The following is a 22,493-nucleotide window of genomic DNA, read 5'->3' on the forward strand; positions in this document are numbered from 1 at the left end:
GACAACTAGCTAAATATGAGCCAGCAGTATGCAGCCGCCGCCAAAAAAGCCAATGCAATCCTAAGCTGCATTAACAGAGGGATATAATCAAGATCAAGTGATGTACTAATACCACTCTATAAATCCTTAGTAAGACCACACCTAGAACACTGCATCCAGTTTTAGTCACCACACTATAAAAAAGATGTTGAGACTCTGGAAAAATGCAGAGAAAAGCAACCAGGATAATTACAGGACTGGAAACTAAATCATATGAAGAACAGTTACAGGAGCTGGGTATGTCTAGTGAAGAGAAGGACCAGGGGAGACATGACAGCAGTGTTCCAATACTTGAGGGGCTGCCACAGAAAGGAAGGGGTCAAGCTATTTTCCAAGGCACCTGAAGGTGAGGCAAGGAATAATGGATGGAAACTGAACAAGGAGAGATTCAACCTGGAAATAAGGAGAAACTTTCTGACAGTGAAAACAATCAATGGAATAGAAGTTGCCTTCAGAAATTGTGGCAGCTTCATCACTGGAAGCTTTCAAGAAGAGACTGGACTGCCACCTGTCAGAAATGGTACAGGGTCTTCTGCTTGGCAGGGGGTTGGACTAGATGACTTACAAGGTCCCTTCCAACCTGTCTCTTACGGTTTCCTCCAGTGTAACCAATCCAGTTCAGGCAAGATGTTTTCCTAATGGTCAGTCCAAGCATAGTTTGGTATGTGGCCCCCTCCTTCCAGCTGGGTGACCTTGAGGCAGTGTTTCAAAGAGATACAGCATTTACTTTCATTTCCTGAAGCATTCCCCCTTCTCCCCACAGTTCATGGCAGTCTGTCACTACATAGCAAAGCACAAGCAAGTGTAAGGTGGCAACTGCCATTGCTACTGATCCCTGTCCTCTCTCCCTCCCACTGTGTGGCCACAGGTGGTTCACCCAGGACACTTATCTTTGACCAATGATGGCATGGACAACTGTCCACCAGCCAATCCGCACGTTGCCAACTGCTATAAAGTAAAGATACAGGTACTGTGTATGGGATGAAGGCATTAGCCTTATTTGTGTCAAATAGGATTGAGATAAATTTTGTGTATAACTGGTAATAATTTAGGGGAGGGATAGAGATTTTGCTAATTAGCAAAACAGAAAGAGTGAGCACTGATTCAACTTCTGGTATTCTCTATGTATTCTTTGTGGATCTTTACTTTCAAATTCATATTACTCATTAAGAGACTGAGCAGGCTGATACAAAAGTGCTCCATGATGAGATATTTCATTGGTATATCAGACAAACTTAGCAATTAACCAATTTTTGTTATAATCATGATTAATTATGTTTGGTTGTAATGGTTGATTTTATTTCTGGTTATCTTGTTTCATTTTGTTTTATGTTTTTATTTGTTTTAATTATAAATTATATTCTATAAGTTGCCCAGAGTCAATTGGAGTGGGCAGCTATATGAAATCTAATAAATAATAATAACAAAAATAATAACAATAATAAATTGCAAAAGGCAGCTTTATAGAGAACAACATATCCTGTGACGATGCCTTCAACATCATCAGACAATAATATCAGCCTATTCCAGTCCTTGGGAAGGACTTGATAGATGGATTAAAATGCCAAATCCAGTCTAAATATTTGGCTGACTTGCAACAGATCACAATAATAAAGTTCATTTTCCTTTTTTCATTCCCTATTATGCCATATCAAAAAAATAATAATAAACCTCCTAGTTCATGGCTTCATTAATTAAAATTGTCTACTAATTCATCTAATACAGCATTAGCTAATATTTTTGTTACTTAAATCAAACTCTGAAATCTTAGCTACATAATGAAATCAAAATAACTCCTAAAGATTAATCACCTAGTGACATATAAAAAGTATAGCACATGTTTCTTTAATTTGAAGTTACAGTATATTTTGTCTTTCAGAATAAAGAATCACTGAGTAGTAAAAGCTTGCATCAACATTGTATAAATAATTATGGCAAAAGGAGTTAGATTATAATAAAAAGTGCTTGAGAATTATATTATTATTAGTGACACAACGTCTGCATCAGCAAATTTGCCTATTTGCCATTTAAGTTGCTATCTCATGCAGTATATTTTCAAACCATTCCATGAGACCTGTACTAAAGGTTTGTCATGAAATATTTTGACACCACTGGCTCTTAACTGTGTCACTTCTGGGAACCAATTCTTCCTGGCTCCAATTCAAAGTTTCCAAACAGGGAATTACAGACACTTTATATAGCTGCATTCCTGATCTGCTTTAGGAATGATACTGTTTCCCTGTGCTCATTCTCATCAGGTCTGCTAAGCCTTGTGCACATATCCTTACAAATAACATTCAAACATATTTAATGTTGTTTTTCAAAGTTCCTTCTAAAAATTTCCTGGGCTTCCCACCACATAGAATAAATAGTAGTAGGTAAAGCCAATTTATTTTCTTGGCATGTCTAACTATTATACCATTTATAATAGTAAGGGGAAATTAATGATCAATCAATACCATTATCAAAAAGGTTCAAGATGTGCCAGCTCTATAGCTATACAGAACCACTGAAAGATACTGCTTTTTTCCATTTATGAACATGGACAATTGTCCTGTCTCTTCACCACAGGCACAGAGATTGACTTGGCTGGTGCTTGATCAGGCCAGGAGATGGCATTTTGCTTCAGACCTTTGTACCTATATGAAAATAGAGGATCAAGGAGACAACCATAGCAGCCATCTACAAAAGAAAAGAAAAAGTGAAATGAGATTGACATAAACAGATTGCACGCTACTTTACTAATCTTACACACCCTCTGATGTAAAATGGACTTAAAATGTCCTAAAAACCTTGAGAACCTATTCAATTATTCTTTTTCTAGATTTCAGAAGGATTATGATAACATTTTGGAGAAAAATATGCAGTAAAAGTTTGACTCATTTTCTATAACAGTATAGTCTGATAGTATCTAGGCAACATCTACAAATGATATAGGTGAGTGACTTATATGAATTTTGCCTGAAGTTGGAAGATTTATTTGCTTTTAGATATGGTTTTTCTGAATCTATTTATCAATTCCACTATAGAAAAGAGATAGCAACTTCTGCAAATTAACCCAGATCAGCATACTGATATATTTCTGAAGACCAGGATATAAGTGGAGATATTTTGCTGTGATGGATAGGAAACCTCCTATTGCTTCTCCTGCCCTTTGGAACATCTTGCCCCCAAGAAGTGAGGTCAGCTCTCACCCTCCTGACCTTCTGCAAGAGCCTGAAAATGTCACTCTGCCAATTAGCCTGGGGCCCAAGGGGACTATCACACTGGAGGTGGTTAATTGATTAATAACATATTCACCTGCTCAGCCTACTTCCTCCCCCATCTTTTAGCTTTATTTATACCTGATAATTCATATTTTATAGTGTTTTACTCTTGTTGTATACATATTGTTGTATAAGCTGCCCAGAGTCACCTTGCGATTGAGATGGGCAGCAAATAAACTTAAAAATAAATGAATGAATGAATAAATGAATAAACCACATGGAATATAATTTTAATTCTGCTAGTGACATTCAGATTTTGACATTATGATTACTGGAGTCTTTTAGTAGCAGTAAAACAGTAAAGTATTTTGGCAGTAAAGATAAAAAGAATAAAGATTGGAGAAGATTGTTAAAAAATACTCATACTGGATCTGATCAATGGAGATAATCAGATGAATGATACAGTTTTTCAAAAGTATCAAACAAAACAGTGAACATACATTATCCTTACTGTCTGGGCTTTTGCATTAAATTTAATCAAAAATTACTTTTGAAAAGCAGATTCTTGGGTCTATGTAAATAACATCATGAATCTTGAGATCAGGAGAATGAACCTATGTAAGCCTACCTCAACTATCCCAACTGCTAGAGCCACTCCTCCAACAATCTTCCCATTGTGGTTCAGAAACATCTCAAATTCAAACAAGCAACCCTGAAAGACAAAGGTATGTGATGTAGTGGAGGTAATTTGTTATCACTTTTCTATGTTACTGAAATCTCTTAATATCAGTATTAGTATTGATACAAGAGTCCTGGATCATTTTGCCAATTTATTGAATTCCTTGGGACTCTAATAAAGGAGGATGTGTAGTAGAAAAAAAATCAGACACTTTTATTTAAAAAGCATATGCATTAGCATCATTCTATCAAAATATTTTTACTTCTTGTCATTAGGCATTGTTAGGAATCTGTCCATCAATTAGTTGGGTTGGCAATATACTGTATAAACCAACAATGTATGTTTGTAGCTTTAAGACAAAATTACTGTATTGATTTGTACTGTGTTCCGGTTGGTTGATTGTATTGCAGATTGCCATAAGAGGGAGCTAGAGATCATGGTTTGCTCTCTCTGACATTCTGTATCTCTGACATTCTGTTGCTATCTAAGATTCTCTGCTGTGCTTATACTTTGATATCTTTGTTTACTGTAAATGACAAAGGCAACTGGTAAGAAGACTTTGTAATTGGATATTCTTTGGACTGTTAAACGTGTATGACCTGGACTGTTTATTGGACTATGCTATTTCTTAAAGTAAACTTTAATTCAATTTAGTGTATCTGTGTGTGGCTGGATAATTATTCATAACTATTCTCATAAACATTTCCATGTGCATATCCTTGTTACTCAAGGGTCATTTTGTACATATTATAACAGGTATCAAGCTTGGAGACAAAGGCTTGCTTGACTTTAGAAAGTTTCTGCATTTTTAAAAAAAGGTTGTTTAATATATGCTAACCTTGCCAAACAGTAAACAGTTTGTAAAATTCTTTCCTTCCTTGCTTGGCTAGAAAAAAGAACTATACATGCAACATAGGAGGATACTTCCGTCCCCCAAATTTTACTGCAAATACATCATTCATTCATTTTATATGACTACCCACCTGCAACTGATTCTGGGGGAGGGGGGATATTGAATCATATACACCTCTGAAATGCATGTCTGCAAAGAAAGCAGTCTGTGGGGTAGATATCAGGGTCAATAGTGGGATTCATTTTTTTTTTTACTGCCAGTTCTGTGGGCGTGGCTTGATGGGTGTGGCAGGGGAAGGATACTAATCTCCAGTCAGAGGTGGTATTTGCCAGTTCTCCAAACTACTCAAAATTTCTGCTACTTGTTCTCCAGAACTGATCAGAACCTGCTGAATACCACCTCTCAGGGGTGGAATTCTACCTGTTCTGTCCACCTCTGTAGAACCGGTTGCTCTGAAGAGCAGCAGACATAGAACTGGCTCTATGTCTGCTGCTCTTTTGGCCCACCCGCCCACCTGGGCTCTTACGTGACCTTTATTTCCTGCTTTTTCAACCTCAGCTGCTTTGTGCGGCACAGCTGTGGTTGAAAAAGCAGGAAAAAAGGGCTTTTCCAACTGCTGCGCACCCGCACACAGCGCTGTTCAGCTGTCTGGGCAGCTTAGCAGGTCATAAATTGCACTCATGCGACTCACGTATGTGCGCGCGATGCAGAGCAACAGAACCGGTAGTTATATCGGTCGGATCCCATCCCTGACACCTCTGATCTTGACCATTCTGTTCTGAAGCATCTGGCAATTGGTTTCTGCATCTACCCCCACCAATTGTAACACACAAATGATGTCAGTTTTTATACAGAATCATGTTGCTTTCAGATACAAATGTTGCTTTCAGCTATTAATGTATTATTTCAGTCCTCATGCAGTGAACAAAGAAAATGCCTATTTTCATTTATTTAAGGGACTTTTAAATAGAGAGGTGGATCCAATAGGTATGGCAATAACTCCCTCCCACTGATTGGATGATGGTTTATGAAAGCAATCCTTGGTTCACATGTTTCCTGTGATTCAGGAATAGCTTTAATGAGGCAGAAAATGCTATGGTTCAAACAGCTTGCTTTTCTGGTGGAGGAGAGCTCCAATTTCCACTCAAATGTTTCTTTGTCATGATGGTATTCTGGTTTGACTGACTTACAGGGTCCAAATGGAGTGATTCTAACGACTTATTTACTTTGAAGGGAACTGATGTAATTTATTTCTTTTTCTTTGATTTCTTTAAAGAGAGGGGATGGATGTTTTGAGCTTAAGCCAACAGTGCAGAGAGCAACGCAGTCAATAATAGGCCAAGAACTGAACACTGACTAGATGGCAGTTCTGTGTGCTTGGCTATTGGGCCAAATTAAGCAGTTCCCTGCCTACAAAACATTTTTTTTTGTAGTGTCTTGAATCTTAGCAGGAACTGAAATGATCAGAGTTGCCTTGCACAATATCAAGAAGTCTTTGAATTGAGATTAGAATGGTTTGGGGATGAAAAGGTTGGTGGCCCTCAATTAGCTAGATTTTACCTACAAACTGGTGTGGTGTCATTTCCTCTACCAAATTTGATGGGCTGCTTTAGGTTTTCTTAAAAGTAATCCTTGTCACAAACCTGAAAAGCAACCAGCCTTTTGTGATTCTTTAGGAAGCAAAGTTACCTGCTTATTATGGTCGATTTCAAATTGTTGGCATTCTTTGCTGGATAGGCAGCAAAGAGAAGGATATTTCTTATGAGTTTGATAGAAGTAGGAACTGTTGAAATCTGCATAGTTGTTGAATCCACAGCATTTCAGCTAGAATATGAAGATGCATAGGGTTTACGGTTGCCAAAAGACAGAGAAACAGCCAGAAAATATATTGATTATCCGAAAGCTGCTAAGATATAAATTCAGTACCAATCGGAGCTTTTATATTATGATAAATATTATGATAAATAACACACTACAAACAAGATATATACATTTGGAGATTTATATTACCCAATTCATTATGCTTAATGTCTTACAAACTAAGTAGAACATTTTCCAAGATTTTTCCGGAGGTAATAGAGGGATAGAATCGAGATCAAGGTCCCTTCTTTTTGTTACTTTGTTATTCAGTTGGTTCTTCAGATTGCAGCACATATACAATTCATTATATTTTCTCAGTCTTTCTGTTCCTTCTTGCACTTTACTGATGCATATAGAGATTAAAACAGAACAGTCTAGAGGCAAGTACAAATTAAATCATAAATGAAAAAAGAGACTTTCCCCACAAATACCCTGGTATTTGTTTAAAATGCAACTGTATTTGAACAAAATGAATCAAACTTTCTTCGAGTTAAAGTGGAAGGCAAACTAACAAGTTTGCAATGTCATGCCAAATAGTCATTTGAGTGCTGGCATTATATTATCACAAGTTAATGTTCAGCAGTAATTGTGTGATTTCAAATGTGGATATAAAATTTGAGAGATCATTTATGAAGACATTGAAGAGCACTGGGCATAAGACAGAACCTTGAGATATTGCACTGCATGCTTCCCTCCATGTAGATGTTGTTCTATTGAGGACTACATGCTGAGTGTGATTGGTAGCTGGTTGTGAATCCATCTGGTGGGGATAATGTCTGTCCCACATTGTTTTATCTTTCCAAAAAGTAGGCTATGCTCTATTTTGTCAAATAGCTTACTGAAGTCCAAGTATATCCACAACATTTCCTCGATTCATTAATTTAGTCACTTTATCAAAAAAGGCAGACAGGTTTGTTGTTGTTGTTTTGCATCATCTGTTTTTTTTAAAAAAACTGATGCAAGCTTCTATTAATCACCTTGTTCATTGTTCACAAATCTGCCACTTGGAGTTTTTTTTTCCAGGATTTTTCCAGGAATTGATTTCAAGCTGATTGATCTGTAGTTTCCTGGATCCACCCCCCCCCTTTTTTTTTAATGGAACCACATCAGTTCTTTTCTAGTCCTTTGGTAGTTCCCCAGGGCTCCAGGATCTTTGAAATATATAATTCAATGGGTCTGAGATCTTGTCTGTCAGCTCCTTTAGAACTCAGGGATGTAATCCATCTGGTCCTGGTGATTTGAACTCATATAGGGTGAATAGATGTTGTCTTACCATTTCTTGTCTTATTTTAACTTTTATTCCTAGTCTGTCTTTTAGGATTCTGCTTTTGGTAGGTTGGGCTATTTTTTTTCTTTTCTGTGAAGACAGATGCAAAGAATGAATTTAGTAGCCCTGCTTTCTCCTTGCTGCCTGTCACCTTCTTATCATCTTCTCCCATTAGTGAACTGATTTTTTTCCTTGACTTTTTTCTTGTTTTTTTTTCATATATTGAAAGAAACTTTTTAAAAATTATTTTTGACATTTGTTGTAAATGTTCATTCTGAGCCTTCACTTTCCTGACTTTGCAGATTCAGACTATATGCCGGTGTTCTGCCTTAGTTATGTGTCCCTCTTTTCATTTTTTCCTTTCTTTCTTTCATTTTTTTTGAGGATGGGAACTATATCAGCTCTTTTCCAGTCCTCTGATAGTTTCCCGGTGCTCCAAGATGCTCATTAGAGAGAGATCCAATCTGAATTAAGGAGGAATTTCCTGACAGGAGAACAATAAGTCAGTGGAAAAACTTGCCTCCCAGAGCTGTGAGCACTCCATTGCTGGAGGTTTTCAAGAGAAGATTGAACATTAATTTGTCTAGGATGGTATAAGGACTCCTGCCTTGGGCATGGGATTGGACTAGAAAACCTCCAAGGTCCCTTCCAGTCCCTATGATTCTATGATTTTATAAAACTGGTCTTTGCAGCTGAATTACCTGTTTCATTGTAGTGTCCCAAATGGCTGTGAGGTCTTCTTGCCTCCCATAGTCTTCTTTTAAAGTCTTCATGGCCCAGTTTTTCAAGTGTTCAACAAATATAGATGTCTGGAGTCAAGAGGCATGTTAATGGTAAAAGATAACATTACAATTTGTCACTTCACTTCCAAATACTGTGTTTCTCATATAATAAGGCCAGGTCTTTTTTTTTTTTTTTTGAGCCTCCCCAAAATGGCTAGGCCGTCTTTTCAGGGGTGACTTAATTCCACCACCCCCCTTGCATGTTTGGGCAGGCGGGCAGCGACAGCTTGGATGTTGACCTCGGCGTTGGTGGGGCACTTCGTATTGGGGTCAATGCAGGCAGCACCATATCTGTGTATGCAACAAAAGTACTTCCTAATGGCAAGCCCCCCCATTCCCCCCCCCCCATTTCGCATGTTTTAATATAGGCCTTAATTTGGGGGGAGGGGCTTAATTTCATTTCATGCCTATAAAACATGCTGGGACTTCCTATTGGGGGAGGCCGTATTGTTGGAGAAACAGGGTAATACTGTTTAAAGTGTCATCTACCTTATCAGCTGTTCAACATATTTCACTATAGTTGGATGAACTGTGTCATCAACATGCTTAAATCAGCTTGCCTAAATTTGGTGTTCTTTAGACCTATTGGACTATACTACACCACATATCCTAGTAGGATGGGTATTGAGTAGTCTGTAGAAAAATGGTGTGTGGGGGGGTGATTGTTAGCCATGACCTACCACAGTGGAGAAAATCAGCACCACAACAGCACATGCCACTTCTGCTGTGAAGATTACCAGTATAACTGCAAAAAACTAGAAACAGAGAAATGTGCTGTTTACTACTAGCAAAGCCAAAGCTCAGAAATGCTAGTTAAGGATTACAGGAGACCCAGGGTTTAGGCAAAATCTAAATAAAGTGACTTTCCAATGTTTTTAAATAGAAAGATTCGATATTGCACCATATAATTGCTTTTAGTTGAGACAAAGAGAAACAGACACACCGCAGTGAGTAGATAAGGTATGCTATTCTTTCTTTTGTTGAGTTTGTTCTCACAGTGTTAATAATACCTATACAGCAGCCCATTTTTTGGTATACTGTACTTATATCGATATAAATTATGTCCATGTGGATTATAAGGGAGATGGATGGAAGTCAACATGTCGCCAAAAGTGAAGTGGCCTGAGACTGCCCCAACACCACATATAAGGAACAGCCTATTTGACAGAATGAAGCAGCCAGATCATTTAACTAAGCGGTTTCTGAACTGGGTAGGCTTTATAAAGAGATGGATTTTAAGATATTTCTCTGGTGCTTTATAACGATGTTTGATATCATGATCAAGAAATTCAAGATTAGTCTGCCTTGACTTGCTTGGGTATAAGAAGGAGAAACTATGTTAGGCTTTCAAGATTCTATTATTAAAGCCTATTTCAATAATCTATTGTTTGTGATACTTGTTTTCTCATCTGCCTTAAAGGGCTGACAGGTTATTTCAAATGTCAAATAGCATCCAGTACTAGGGCTGTGCAGCATTTTGAATTTGAAAGCACTTATGTCTTTAAAGAACATATGGATATATTGTCAGGACCTATCTACAATTCCTTTAACCTTTCATCAGTCTTTTGCTGATAAAGAATCTAAGTAGAATAATTCTTTGCACCATCTATTAATATATTAAAAGAATTTTAAGGAACAAAAAATAATATTCCTGTCTATCTAACTGGAATTTTTGAGTAATATCAATATCGAGAACTGACTTCAATCCAGTTACATAAAATAAATAGGAATCAAAAATGCTAGAAAAAGAGCCTGGTGATCCTTTCATGATAAATGCTAGTTGGGACATTTATTTGGGGACTCTACCAGCATATCAAGATTCAAAAGAATTGGGAGGCAGAAAAGGTCCAGGAGCATATATTAAGTCAAGATGAGAGTAGCCATGTGTAAACTATACAGCTTAGTAACTTCACAACACCCACATTTGGTCCATGGCGAGATCTTTTTGCAAATTACTTACTACCAGCAGAAGACATCTATTTTCTTTCACAGCTCCCCAGCATCCCAAAAAGCCCATGATGAAAAGGATGCTGCCAACTGTTATGCATAGGTAACCCACATGGAGAAGAAGCAACATTTGCGGTGAAGCAACTCCAAGGATCTTCTCAAAGGAATCACCATCTACCTTCACCCAGATACCAATGCCCAGCAAAACTAGGCCCCCTAGCTGGGAGGAAAATGGAGAGAACACAGATGGTATCACTTCTAATTCTGCAATAAAAGCTTTTGAGCAAAAAGGAGTGTTTGCTAGTTTCAACATTTCATTCCTAAGAAACTGAGCCACCTATCAATTGACTGATTAGAAATATTCATAAATCTTCCCCTTACCACAAGGGATACTCAAGGCAATGTACAATCTATACACATAGTCCTTGACTTACAACTATAATTGAGCTCAGAATTACAGTCATAAGTTGTTGCAATTGTAAGTCATGGTACTCACATGGCCGGAAGTAAGTTTCCAACTTTTTTTTTTTTTTGCAACAGTTGTTAAACAAATACTACACACACACCTGATCTTAGCCAAAAGGCCGAGTAGCGAATACTGAAGTTATTAAGTAAAGGCTATAGTTGTTAAGCCAATCCATTAATTTGAATGAGTGCTTTTTATCGGAAATCAGCATAAAACACTAGAAACTGACAAAAAAAAATCATTGCAAATTGTGGTCAGGTAACCACAGTACGTAGCAAACAGTCATAAAGTTGACTCCCCTGACAAGTAGTCAGTGACTATGGGAGGCAGTGTGACCAGTTATGACAGCTGAAGGTGCTTATAGGTTGTAAAGCACCCATTCTATAGCCACTGTAACTTTAAATGGACATAAAATGACTGGTTGTTAAGTGAGGACTATCTGTAATAATTAGGTTAAAAAGAAATATATATAAAAAGCTAAAATATAACGAAACAATATCTTTCTTAAAAGAAAGCAGAGAATGGGCATTCCATTCCATTGAGAGTTTGGTGGAATATTTCAGCCATAACAAAGGTATCCTTTTAAAATATTACTTTATCTAACTGTGATAGCATGTAGGTTGGATTTTCAGGAGTGACAGGATACACTCCAGAGAACTAAGAGGCAGTTTAGTTCAGATAGTTTGTGTAAGAGAAAGAGAGAGTCTCTAATAGTTCTCTGTTTATAGTTTACACATGTTGTGGGCAGCAGGGTGCTTCAGGTTGACAAGATTCTGTTTGTTTGTTTATTTAAAATTTGTTTCCATACATCCTGCCACCAAGCATCTCTATAAGTGAGGAACAATAAAGAAATCTGCTTGGTAGAATCAGCACGTGTCTTTCTTGGTTTCTGGAGCCTGACACTAACTAGATATTGTTTATCTGCCAACACTACGGATTGCCCTCACTTTACAGTCATTCATTCAGTGATGACTTTAAGTATTTTTCACTGGCCTTTGGCTGTCTACCTATCTAATGCTGCCAGCTGTTCCTGCTGCCTTGTTCATCACTGTCATACTCACTTCATAGTCTACCACTACTCTACTGGCCCATGGCCTCTGTCCACGTCTCACTCAGGGTCTCTGTTTTGTGCTGGCCACAGGCCTCCATTTGTTCCCCACTCCAGAGCCGCATTGGGATATATACTTTTTCAAATAAGTTTTTTTATTTTTCAATATAAATATACATATTTTGTGAACATTGCATTGACTGGGTCACGTCTTTTTTAAGCAACAGTAACAATAATACAAATAGGTACGTGTAATTCTAATCTTTCAATTTCCATAACTTCAACAATGCTAGTCTCTTTTCATAACCCATTTCTCATTTTCTCATTAATTAAGTGTAAATAACATTTCTTTGCGCCCTGTATTTATAGTCCCTAAAAAATTTTTTTTTTTTGAAAATTATTCATAATTCAACCATAACTTCAATATTCCAAATGTGTAGGGTTAATAATAACGCCAAATATTAACATTATTTAATCAATCCCAGAAGTGTATCTCAAAATCCCACCCAATTTCTAATCCTTAATATTTTAAATTCATAATATACTTAACACACAATTAATATTAGTAATACAGTTTAATTATCTAATCCTAAATTCCCATTTACTGTCTTGACTTATTTGGATTATATTATTAAATTATATTTTCTATTAGTGCATATACTACTATTTTCCCTGTATATATTTTCCCATTTTATTCATATGTTTTCTCATTATCCATCATCTCTTAATCTTTTTGAAGTTCCATAGTTTATTGATTTTTTAAATCAACCTTCTCTCTCTCTCTCTCTCTCTCTCTCTCTCTCTCTCTCTCTCTCTTGTATTTCTTTTTGATTTTTTTGTACCTAATCTTTTCCTTCTGAATACTTTTTGTCTCTTCTGTATTATTTGAACTCCCATCAACAAAACTTCTTTTGGTTTTTTTTAAGGAGATTTTTTTCCTTTTCTCACTATTCTGTTATAAACTTTTAGGGGGCTATTTAATTGTCTTTTACTTATTAATCCTTTCTCCTCTTTGTTTTTGACTTCTTGCATGAAAGAAGACCCTGGCTGGTACCATACAGGTACATAATGCAGTGAGCATCTAGTGTGGGGGCAGCAGACAGGGCTGGGTGGTGGCAGCAGCAGCAACTAGCAGCAATGGGTATAAAGGTGGCCAAAACAGCAGAAATGTGGGAGCAGGTGGATGGGGGAAGTTGAAGTGGAGGCAGCCCCTTATCTTTTTCCAACAGTGGCTTGGGTTCTCACCTAACGGCTATGTGGTATTCACTCAAAAACACCAACTGGGAATACTAAAACTGCTGCTACTGATTGGAACAGTCATGTGACATTTCACTCAGCAACAGGGTTGCCAGTCCCAATTAGGGTCATTAAGTGATGACTTGTACTGAGAATGGAACTATTTGTTGGTGAACAAATACACATAGTAAAATAAACAAACTTGCAGAGAAGGATGATACTTAATCCTTCACATCCCATGCAATTATTTATATCAGACAATGTTGGACAGGAGGTGATTTGTTAAGAATTGGAGAATGGAGGAGGAAATTGGGATCATTCCCAATTTGTGCCATTACATTATAAGAGAACTATAGTGGGAAACCATTTTTTCTTTTCATATTTGTTCTGTTCTATGAACAATGGAATGTATTAAGATTGCTTTCCAATGCTGAATATTTCCACACATGAAGCTCATACTGCTCTTAAATCTCTCACATCTGCATATCAAAGATATTTTGCAAAAATGTACTTTGTGCATCTATTTAACCTCCCAAACTATTTATCCAACTCTCTGCCACAATAAGTTTTCGTCCACCCTAGCACATACTTACAAAGATCACTCCATTAAATACAAACATCATCATTTTCAGGAAGGAGAAACAGATATTCATTTTGTACCTGCAGTCAAGAGAATGATAATTATCATTATCATAATTATCAGAAAACCATAGAAGGCTGACAATGATAGTGTAGGATTTGGCCATATTTTTTGGCCATAAAACAAAGACATTAAAATTAATAACAAATTTGTGAAGTCATTAGTACAGACTTAAATTGTAGATTTTAGAACAACATCCATTTTCTGTTCCCTATCATTTGTTGCCAAATAAATGTACAAAATTTAAATAGCTGAAAAATTCCAACTTTAACAACATCACCATGTCATTGCAATGCCTCATACAACTGTCTTAGATACTTCCAGAATTAAGAATGCAGACTTAAATGTACTTGTCCACTATGTTGTACTATTTTGGGGCATCAACGTTATACAAAATACAGAAGGGGGGTCAGAAACAATGTTAAAGTAATTACGGGTTTGAGCTGGAAAAAAGAAAAGGAAATACAACTAAGTCTAGTTTAGACAAACATTGTTCAATATAACAAACTTTTCTCTCTTTATTTCTTGCATATAGATAGCATCATGATCATGATCGTCTTAGCCATTGTATATCTAACCGCAGGTTAAAGGCCTCTTCCATATGTTTCCAATCAATACAGTCATGAGCTTTCTTTTGCCAATGGGGCCTGCAATACTGCTGATGTCATAGATCCATCTTGTTTTGGGTCTCTTTCTTAGATGCTATTTATCGTGTGGGATCCATTCTATGACTATTCTATGGTCCACCATCAGTTCCTCTTGCTATGTGACCATTTCCATTTCCATTCTTTTCTCTCTTGATAATATTGTATACTTTCGTTTGTTCTCTAATCCATGTGCAGGCCTTTGTATCTTGTCTTGTAATGCTGAGCATGTATCTTTCCAAGGCTCTTTTATATCGATTGTGAGGTTAGTGTCCACGTTTCACTGGTATGTAGATATACAATTTGATATATTGTCTTTTGTTCTTTAAAATTGTCACCTTCTTCCGGATTTTATCTATTTCATCCAAACATAATTCTCTTATATTTTTTTCTTTCTTTTTGACCCATTCAATTTTTTTCATATATTTGTTCTTCAACTCAACATTCTTTCTATGTGACTAAACCACCTCAATATGCCACTTTCATACATTTTCCATATTTAGTCAATGTTCTACGAAGGTACACAAATTCATCTACTTGCTTTTGTTTTTCATTTATATATAATTTTTCATAGTTCAATGCATTTACCTTTTTTTGATAAATTAATTTTCAAACCCATGATAATAATTGCATATACATTCTACTATTTCTTGCAATTGATTCATGTTCTTAGCCAATAATATGGCATCATCTGCATGCAAAAATACACAAATATTTGTGTCCTCAAAAAACACACCTCTGGGTGGCCATCAAGATCACTCCCATGTAGCGTGCATTATAGTCGTCTGCAAGGTGACAAGGTCTGTTGCTCAGACTTGTGTGGGGCACTAGCTAAAATTGGGCCAAGTTTTTCTTGTCCATAGCTTCTATTTACTACTTCTTCAGGAACTAAGAGTCCAGGAGCGCCCCAAATTGCACAGCAACTCTTTCAGGAGGAGCACAGCCACATACAGAGCTAAATTCGAGACTTTTCAAGTGTTTCTGAACCCACTGCATTTTGTTTTGTGTATTCAAAAGTAAAACATAATAATTGCCAAAGGAACCAATAGAATTACAACTTTCAATCTTTACAGGGAATCAGATGTACACGTGTTTCTCTTTATATTTGGGGCTTGCACTATATACTAAGCCAGAACAAAACCATCACATTATGGCTTAACTTATTGTGTAAATCCAAGTATCTGCACCTTCAATAGCTCACCAGAGTGGCCCAGGTATCACTAGGACCCAAAGTAAACACTTCAGAAGCCTTTTGCATGACCAGAAACTTGCATCAGCTTTAAGCTCTGTTTATACCTTACTCAGGAACTGGCTGAGGGGAGGACTTTCACAGGGGACTGCTGGAAAGCAAAGTGGGAAACCTTCAGAGAAAGTGGGCTGGTAGGAACTTTCATTTCCTTTAAGCAGGGCCTGGCTTTGGAAACCAAAGTGGAAGGCTCACAACGAGATGTCCCTGTGGCAAGCTGGCCGGTGTGAGGTGTCCTGCAGCCAGGTGGTGATGGGTGACCAGATGGCACAGCAAGTTGTCATACTACTGGAATGGCTTCAGCCCATATAAGGGATGCGGGATGGAAGAGTGTTGGAATGAAGTTGAACCTTGTAACATTAATCCTTCTTGCCTCTCTCAACTAATTTGTTAGGACAAATGGCCCAAAGAGAAAGCTCGAGAAACAAACTGATAGCTTTTCTTGGCTACCAAGTAAGGACATTTTAACCTTTCCTCGACCCTACTTTCTGTCACTAGTGAGCCCATTGTTCAAAAATTAGCATCACAGCTCTGATCCCACTTACTCTGGCAGGCCACATCAGATTAACTAAAGATCTGCTTTTTAGAAGTGAGAGAATGAGAAACAGTCCTCTTCCTTCTTCAAGTCCTCAGTGTTATGTTGTCAATACAAACAGTATGTTCCAAAAAAACTGCCATCAAACTGTAGCCAATGACTCCAGGCCATTTTGCGAACATCTTTCAGTTGATAACTCAGGCCTTGTTTTCTTTGCTGCTGCTGGAGACAAGCTGGAGCTGTTGCTTAGCAGCACCCCAGCAGCTGTTATTTTCTTGCAACTGCCAAGCTCTGGTTTCTGGTAGGCAAGGAATATCCACCAGTGCCTTTGTATCATGCATTTAGATCGGGGGGGCAAAAATGTCAATCTCTTGCCTTCTCAAATTAATCGCGGGAATAGACTTGTGGCACCAAGATGTCTTTTTTGGAGGGAAGAGCTACTCTGTACTGCGATCCTTCTGTTAAGAACCAGATTAAATTTTAATCTAGGAAATTATTCCCATTATCATAACTAGTTGCTGGATTTGCTCTTCTTCACATTAGGATCCTTGGATTCCTGCTGAATTACTTCCACAGACTCTGACCTAATATTCCATTTCCTAAAATTTTATAGCCTCCATTCTCTGTTGAAGAACTTGATACATTTTCATTAAACCCACTGAAATACCCACCCTGGAAATCAATGCCATGGGATTGCAGAGTACAGACCATCATTTGACAAACAAGACTATAGCTCATCCTAGATTTGGGCTATATTAACATGTTATATAGATGAGGGTGGTGGGAAGACTAAATAGAATGATTTCATATTGAGGCTTGACATTAACTTTATGGTCCAATATTTCATGTTGTACACCAGTTATGCCCATTACTGAATAGGGAGATCACCACTCAGTCACTTGTGCCCTGGTCATCTCCTGTTTGAACTATTGCGATACATTCTGTATGAGGCTAGCCTTGAAAAATATCTAGAAGCTTCAGCTGATACAAAATGTGGCCGAACAGGCAATCTTGGGTGCCCAAAGAATGACGGATATAACACCTCTGCTGTGTAATCTGCATTAGATGCTGGTTTGCTTCCAAGTCCAAGGTGTTGGTTATCACCTTCAAAACCCTACGTGTGCATGTGGTCAGGTTAACTGTAAAGCTGTCTTCATCCTGTTACATTACCCCAGCCCAGGCAGGGAAGGTATGTTGCGAACCCTATCAGTTAAAGAATTCTGATTATAGTACACCATCCAGTCCCCCTTTGTAAGCGAGAAGGGTGGTTTTAAATATGACAAATAAATAAACAAACATATTCATTGGGACTTGGGATATGTGAAAAAGGTTAGCACTACCCTCCAGTTCTTTCAATAGAATTTTGTTAAGCATTTATACATTTCTTCCAAAGGTCTGGACCTATGGTAACAGTTGTTTTGTCAAAAGCTCCACAATGCAATCCTTGTGGTTCTTTTATATAATACATTGAAGATGAATTATATATCTATATAACAGTAGAAATAATACAGTGTCATTGAAGGAAAATGTATTGCTGTGGGCTGGTGTCTCTATAGCTGTCCTTGAAATTGTATATATACAATACATTATTTTGGATTTTAAAAACTATTATAGCACTCATGTAGCAGATACAGAGACAGCCTCATGGGCTTTATAAGAGCTTGACGGTGATGCAATACTGTGCAAAGTCTCACTGTATTCATAGGTAATTAGAAATTATAGGCAATTTAACATTCAATAAACTATTCCAGAAGCAGGTTACCATTATTTGCTTGTTCAGTTTTATAGTTATCTCTGGATGTAGAACAGACAGGCAATTATCCAGTTTCTGATTAGATTCCATCTTTCAGAATGAACTCCAGCAGGACAACTATTCAGACTATTCAGCTTTAAGGGGATGAAATGTAAAATTAGACATCTTGAATATTCTGGCTCATTATTTTCATGCAATTTGGGTTCTATTAATCCTGACAGGATATAACATATGTTCTGAGTTTTATTTATTTGCATATTTTTATCATAATACTGGAGCTTCTCAATCCCTTAGTTTTTCTTAAACTGATTACATCTCTCAAAATTTTGTATCTAGACGACAATACTTGCATTCTGTTCAATGCATCCAGTGAAACTATTACTCCACTCTCAAAAAGTTCTTACCTTTAGGAGATTTTCAATCAAGAAATATATCCCTGTAGCCCCTGTACCTTCTATGTACTTGGTTTCTGGCATATCAGGAGCTACTAAACCAAAAATCTACCTATGGCTGTGATTTCTCTCTTTGCCTCACACCTGAAGCTTATCACCCTCCATCTTTGCTCTTCACCTTAGTTTAGAAAGAGGGAGGAGAAAATACAAGGTCTCTTGAGAAGATGCTAGTTCTTTAACCCTTTATTTCCAGAGAGGAATCCATTAATTGTACACTTGAAATGTATCTGAAGGGCTTGTGTCTTCCTCATGAAGTGTTAGCTCTGCCATCTTCACTCTGCTCCACTAAACTGCTGGCATCCTGCCATAAATGGGGCAGGGGGCACAGCCATTTTGGGAAGAAGGTGCATGAGGAAGTAGAAGGAGGCGAAGTGGGGAGGGATTGGTACTGACAGAAACCAGATGTGTGAAAACTAGACGGATGCCTAGCCTCAGAAAGAATATGAAGCCATTTCAAGATGCACCTAACATCAAAGCGGGTTCACAAAGCATCGTACAGGGATGTCACACTTTGGGTAGGAAGACATAGTTCTAGCCTGCTTTAGGAACTTAGGTGGGGCAGGTCTGACATTAGACTAGAACTGCAATAGTGGTCAACCCAGAGAGACGCTTCTACCGTGGGGACCAAGTTGGCCCACAGGAGTGACTAGGAGGAGATCAAGGCTTGTGGAGAAATGTTGGTGAGATCCCATGATTGAGTGGACCTCCCTCAATAGCTAGCAGAGACAGAAGTCTGCAATAATCAACCAAGACTCCAATGATCACTGGGGGTCAGGAAGAAGGAGGGAAGGGGAAGAAAAGCCTTCTAGGAAGACTTTCATCCATGGGGGCTGAGGGAGCTGCCAAAGGGAAGTTGGGGGAGCAAATCATGAAGACCTGATGCTGGGGCAAGTCATAGAGTTCCTGAGAGAAGCCTTCAACAACCTCAAGGTACATGCAGCCCTGGCTTGAATGGCACTGCCAGCTGCCCAACCAGTGCAGGTTGATGGTCGTTATGTTGCAGCAGCACCTGCCATGGAGGCTGCAGAGGTGCCTCCTCCTGTGGCACCAGCACTTCAATCAGCAGTGTCCCACCCAGTGCCACCAGCTTGGCCTCCATCAAGGAGGAGAAACTGCAGACCACCAGCCCTCAGGGTGAAATTCAACGGTGATTCCAAACAACTGAGAAGTGTGGGAAGGAAGGGCACTGAGCTACCGAATGCCAAGCTGCACATCCAGTCCAAAAGGTAACCTAGGGGCTGGTACATTGACTTCTCAGGCTGTGCAGGGCCAAACATCTTTTATAATTGTAGATGGATATTCAAAATGGCTTGAGGTAATACTGATGACCACTAGATCACCAGAAGCAGTCATTAAGGTGTTACAGGGACTTTTCTCCACCCATGGCTGACGAGACATTGTGGTCTCAGACAATGGGCCCCAATTCACAATAAATCAATTAGAAACATTTTTAGTGCAACATGGAATCTGCCATGCCCTGTCCGCACCATTTCATCCATCGACCAATGGTCAAGCAGAGAGAATGATGTGGTTCAAAGAGGTGCTAGCAAGAATAGGGGACTGGCAAACTAAAATCAATAAGTTCCTCCTAGTTCAACACATAACCCCTAGCGCCATCACAAACCAAGGACCAGCAGAATTCAGATCATAACTAGACAGGCTACATCCACATTACAATGCAGAGACACCCACCAATTCAACCAGCCAACGCTGGTCATTTGGCATAGGGGACTTAGTGTATGCCCGCAACTATACCGGGGGTGCTGCCTTGGTCCCTGCCAAAATAATCACAATTACAGGCCCCCGTTCTTACCAGGTGGAATCAGAAGACAGTAAGATATGGAAGAGGCATATTGACCAACTCCAAGGCCAAGTAGGGCACTCTGTCCTAAGACAGCCAGAAGGAGAAATGACCCTAACAACTAAAATTCCTGTAAACTCTCAACAACAAACCAAGACTCCCCATACTCTTAGCTCAAACCCGAATCAGGAACGCATATACATACCTGAAGTACCAAGAATCCAGTGAAGAATCCTTGGAGAACTGATCCTGGTGGAGTCAGCCACACCCTGAAAAAACTTCCAGGTGCTTCCATTGGCTGACACCAGAGCGGCAGCAGACCTGACTATTGAGGTCGCTGCCACTGTTCCAACTGAATTTCACAGGTCAGGTAGAGCCCACCATCGCCCCACTTACCTGCGTGACTACATCAGTTAAACAGCATTGATTGGATAACGCTCTTTCCTAGAGGGGAGGGGTGTTGAATATGCTAATGAGGAGGGAAACTGAGGAATGAAGTTTCCCTCCAGTCTGCCTTTCTGACAGGAAAAATAATAATTTTAAATTATTGGTTGGCCCTGCTGGTGGGAAATTAGAAGAACCTCATTGGTTGGGCTGCCTGACAGCTCCCTTTAAAAGAGGGAGCTGCTGGACAGCCATTTCACTTCTTTGTACTAGTCTACTAAATAAAGAGCTGTTTGTCACTAGCTGAGAGTTCTGCCTCTTCCCTTGACCCACGCTTAACAAAGATCATTGGTTGGGGAGCCCATGATGTTCATCACCAAACCAATAGAGATGAGGATGGGGGCCCACACAGAAATCCTGAGCTTCATTGTGGCACCAAGCATGGAGAGATTCCTTTGCTAGATTTGGTGTGGCTACTGAAATGTAACCCTTTACACATTAAAGGAGGATATTAAAGATCTGGTGAAAGAGCCCCAAGGGAAAAATCAAAGAGAGACTTAATATCCCTAGCTTTAAACTGCTGAGAGTGGAGCCGAGAAGGGAGGTGTGAGCTGCGATCCGGAACTTCCCCAAAGGCGATCCCCAGATATCTAAACGGTACTGGAACTTACATGACATTTTTATATATAAAATTTAGAGGCCCTTCATCTCACTCATAGAGCAACTCTGTGATATTTACATAAATAAAAATAGTTTATGGATATCAATCCTTATGTAAGGAAAATACCATCGATCCCAGTGACAATTTAATAAATACTATGGGAAAATAAGCTAAAACTTCTAAAAAGTTGATGTTATAAAATGTTGAACAATGATAAAAAGGAATCTATAGAAGTAGAAATGAAAGAAGTTGAAGAGAAGTTGCAATTTTCTAAGAATGCAATATTAAAAACACAACTGCAAACACTTCTAAATTAGAGAAAAATATGGAGGACAGCCAAAGAAGCCAGTGTAGCTATGTAAACAATCTGAAAACAAAAGAGGACATGCAGGAAATGGAAAGTGGACCAAGTCACAAAGGAAAGGTCAGAACACAGACAGAATGCAGACCAGATAACCTGGAACTGCAGAGCTAATGACAGGAAAATGAAAGCAAGAAGAAGCTGAAGTTAGCAAAGGTACTTAAAATAAAAGTTTAGATATGCTCACGATAAAAGTCAAAGAAAATGTATTTATTTATTTCTCAAACATAACTCACTGAAATTACAGGTCTCTCAATGGCTCACAAAACAAAACAGAAGGAAGACAGATCAATGTAGTACAGGTTATCCTTCAATTATGACCACAATTGAGCCCAAAATTTATGTTGCTAAATAAAATTAGTTAAGTGAGTTTGCCCCATTTTATGACTTTTCTGGCCACAGTTGTTAAGTGAATCATATCATTTATTAAGCTAGTAACATGGTTATTAAGTGAATCTGGATTCCCTATTGACTCTGCTTGTCATAAGGTTGCAAAAGCTGGTCACATGACCCAGGTCACTGCAGCCTTTGTAAATATGAACCAGTTGCCAAGCATCTGAATTTTGATCATGTGACCACAGGGATGATGCAATGGCCATGTCTGAAAAATGATCATAAGTCACTTTGCTCAGT

The 22,493-nt window shown here is 38.4% G+C and overlaps 1 protein-coding gene across 1 annotated transcript; it reads right to left on the bottom strand.

The window, feature by feature from the left end:
- Positions 1–1,863: 1,863 nt before the first annotated feature.
- On the bottom strand, positions 1,864–18,691 carry TSPAN16 (tetraspanin 16). Its single transcript, XM_087925999.1, has 8 exons — positions 18,606–18,691; positions 13,977–14,043; positions 10,647–10,853; positions 9,367–9,441; positions 8,606–8,713; positions 6,467–6,601; positions 3,874–3,957; positions 1,864–2,721 (listed from the first exon to the last, which is right to left on the bottom strand). The coding sequence occupies exons 2-8, from the start codon at positions 14,034–14,036 to the stop codon at positions 2,665–2,667; spliced, it is 726 nt and encodes a 241-aa protein (XP_087782125.1). The 5' UTR covers positions 14,037–14,043; positions 18,606–18,691; the 3' UTR covers positions 1,864–2,664.
- Between the last annotated feature and the right edge of the window lie 3,802 nt (positions 18,692–22,493).

This window comes from Pseudonaja textilis, chromosome 2, assembly GCF_049901715.1.
Source record: "Pseudonaja textilis isolate UNSWEBS1 chromosome 2, rPseTex1.2, whole genome shotgun sequence".
Taxonomy (NCBI): Eukaryota; Metazoa; Chordata; class Lepidosauria; order Squamata; family Elapidae; genus Pseudonaja; species Pseudonaja textilis.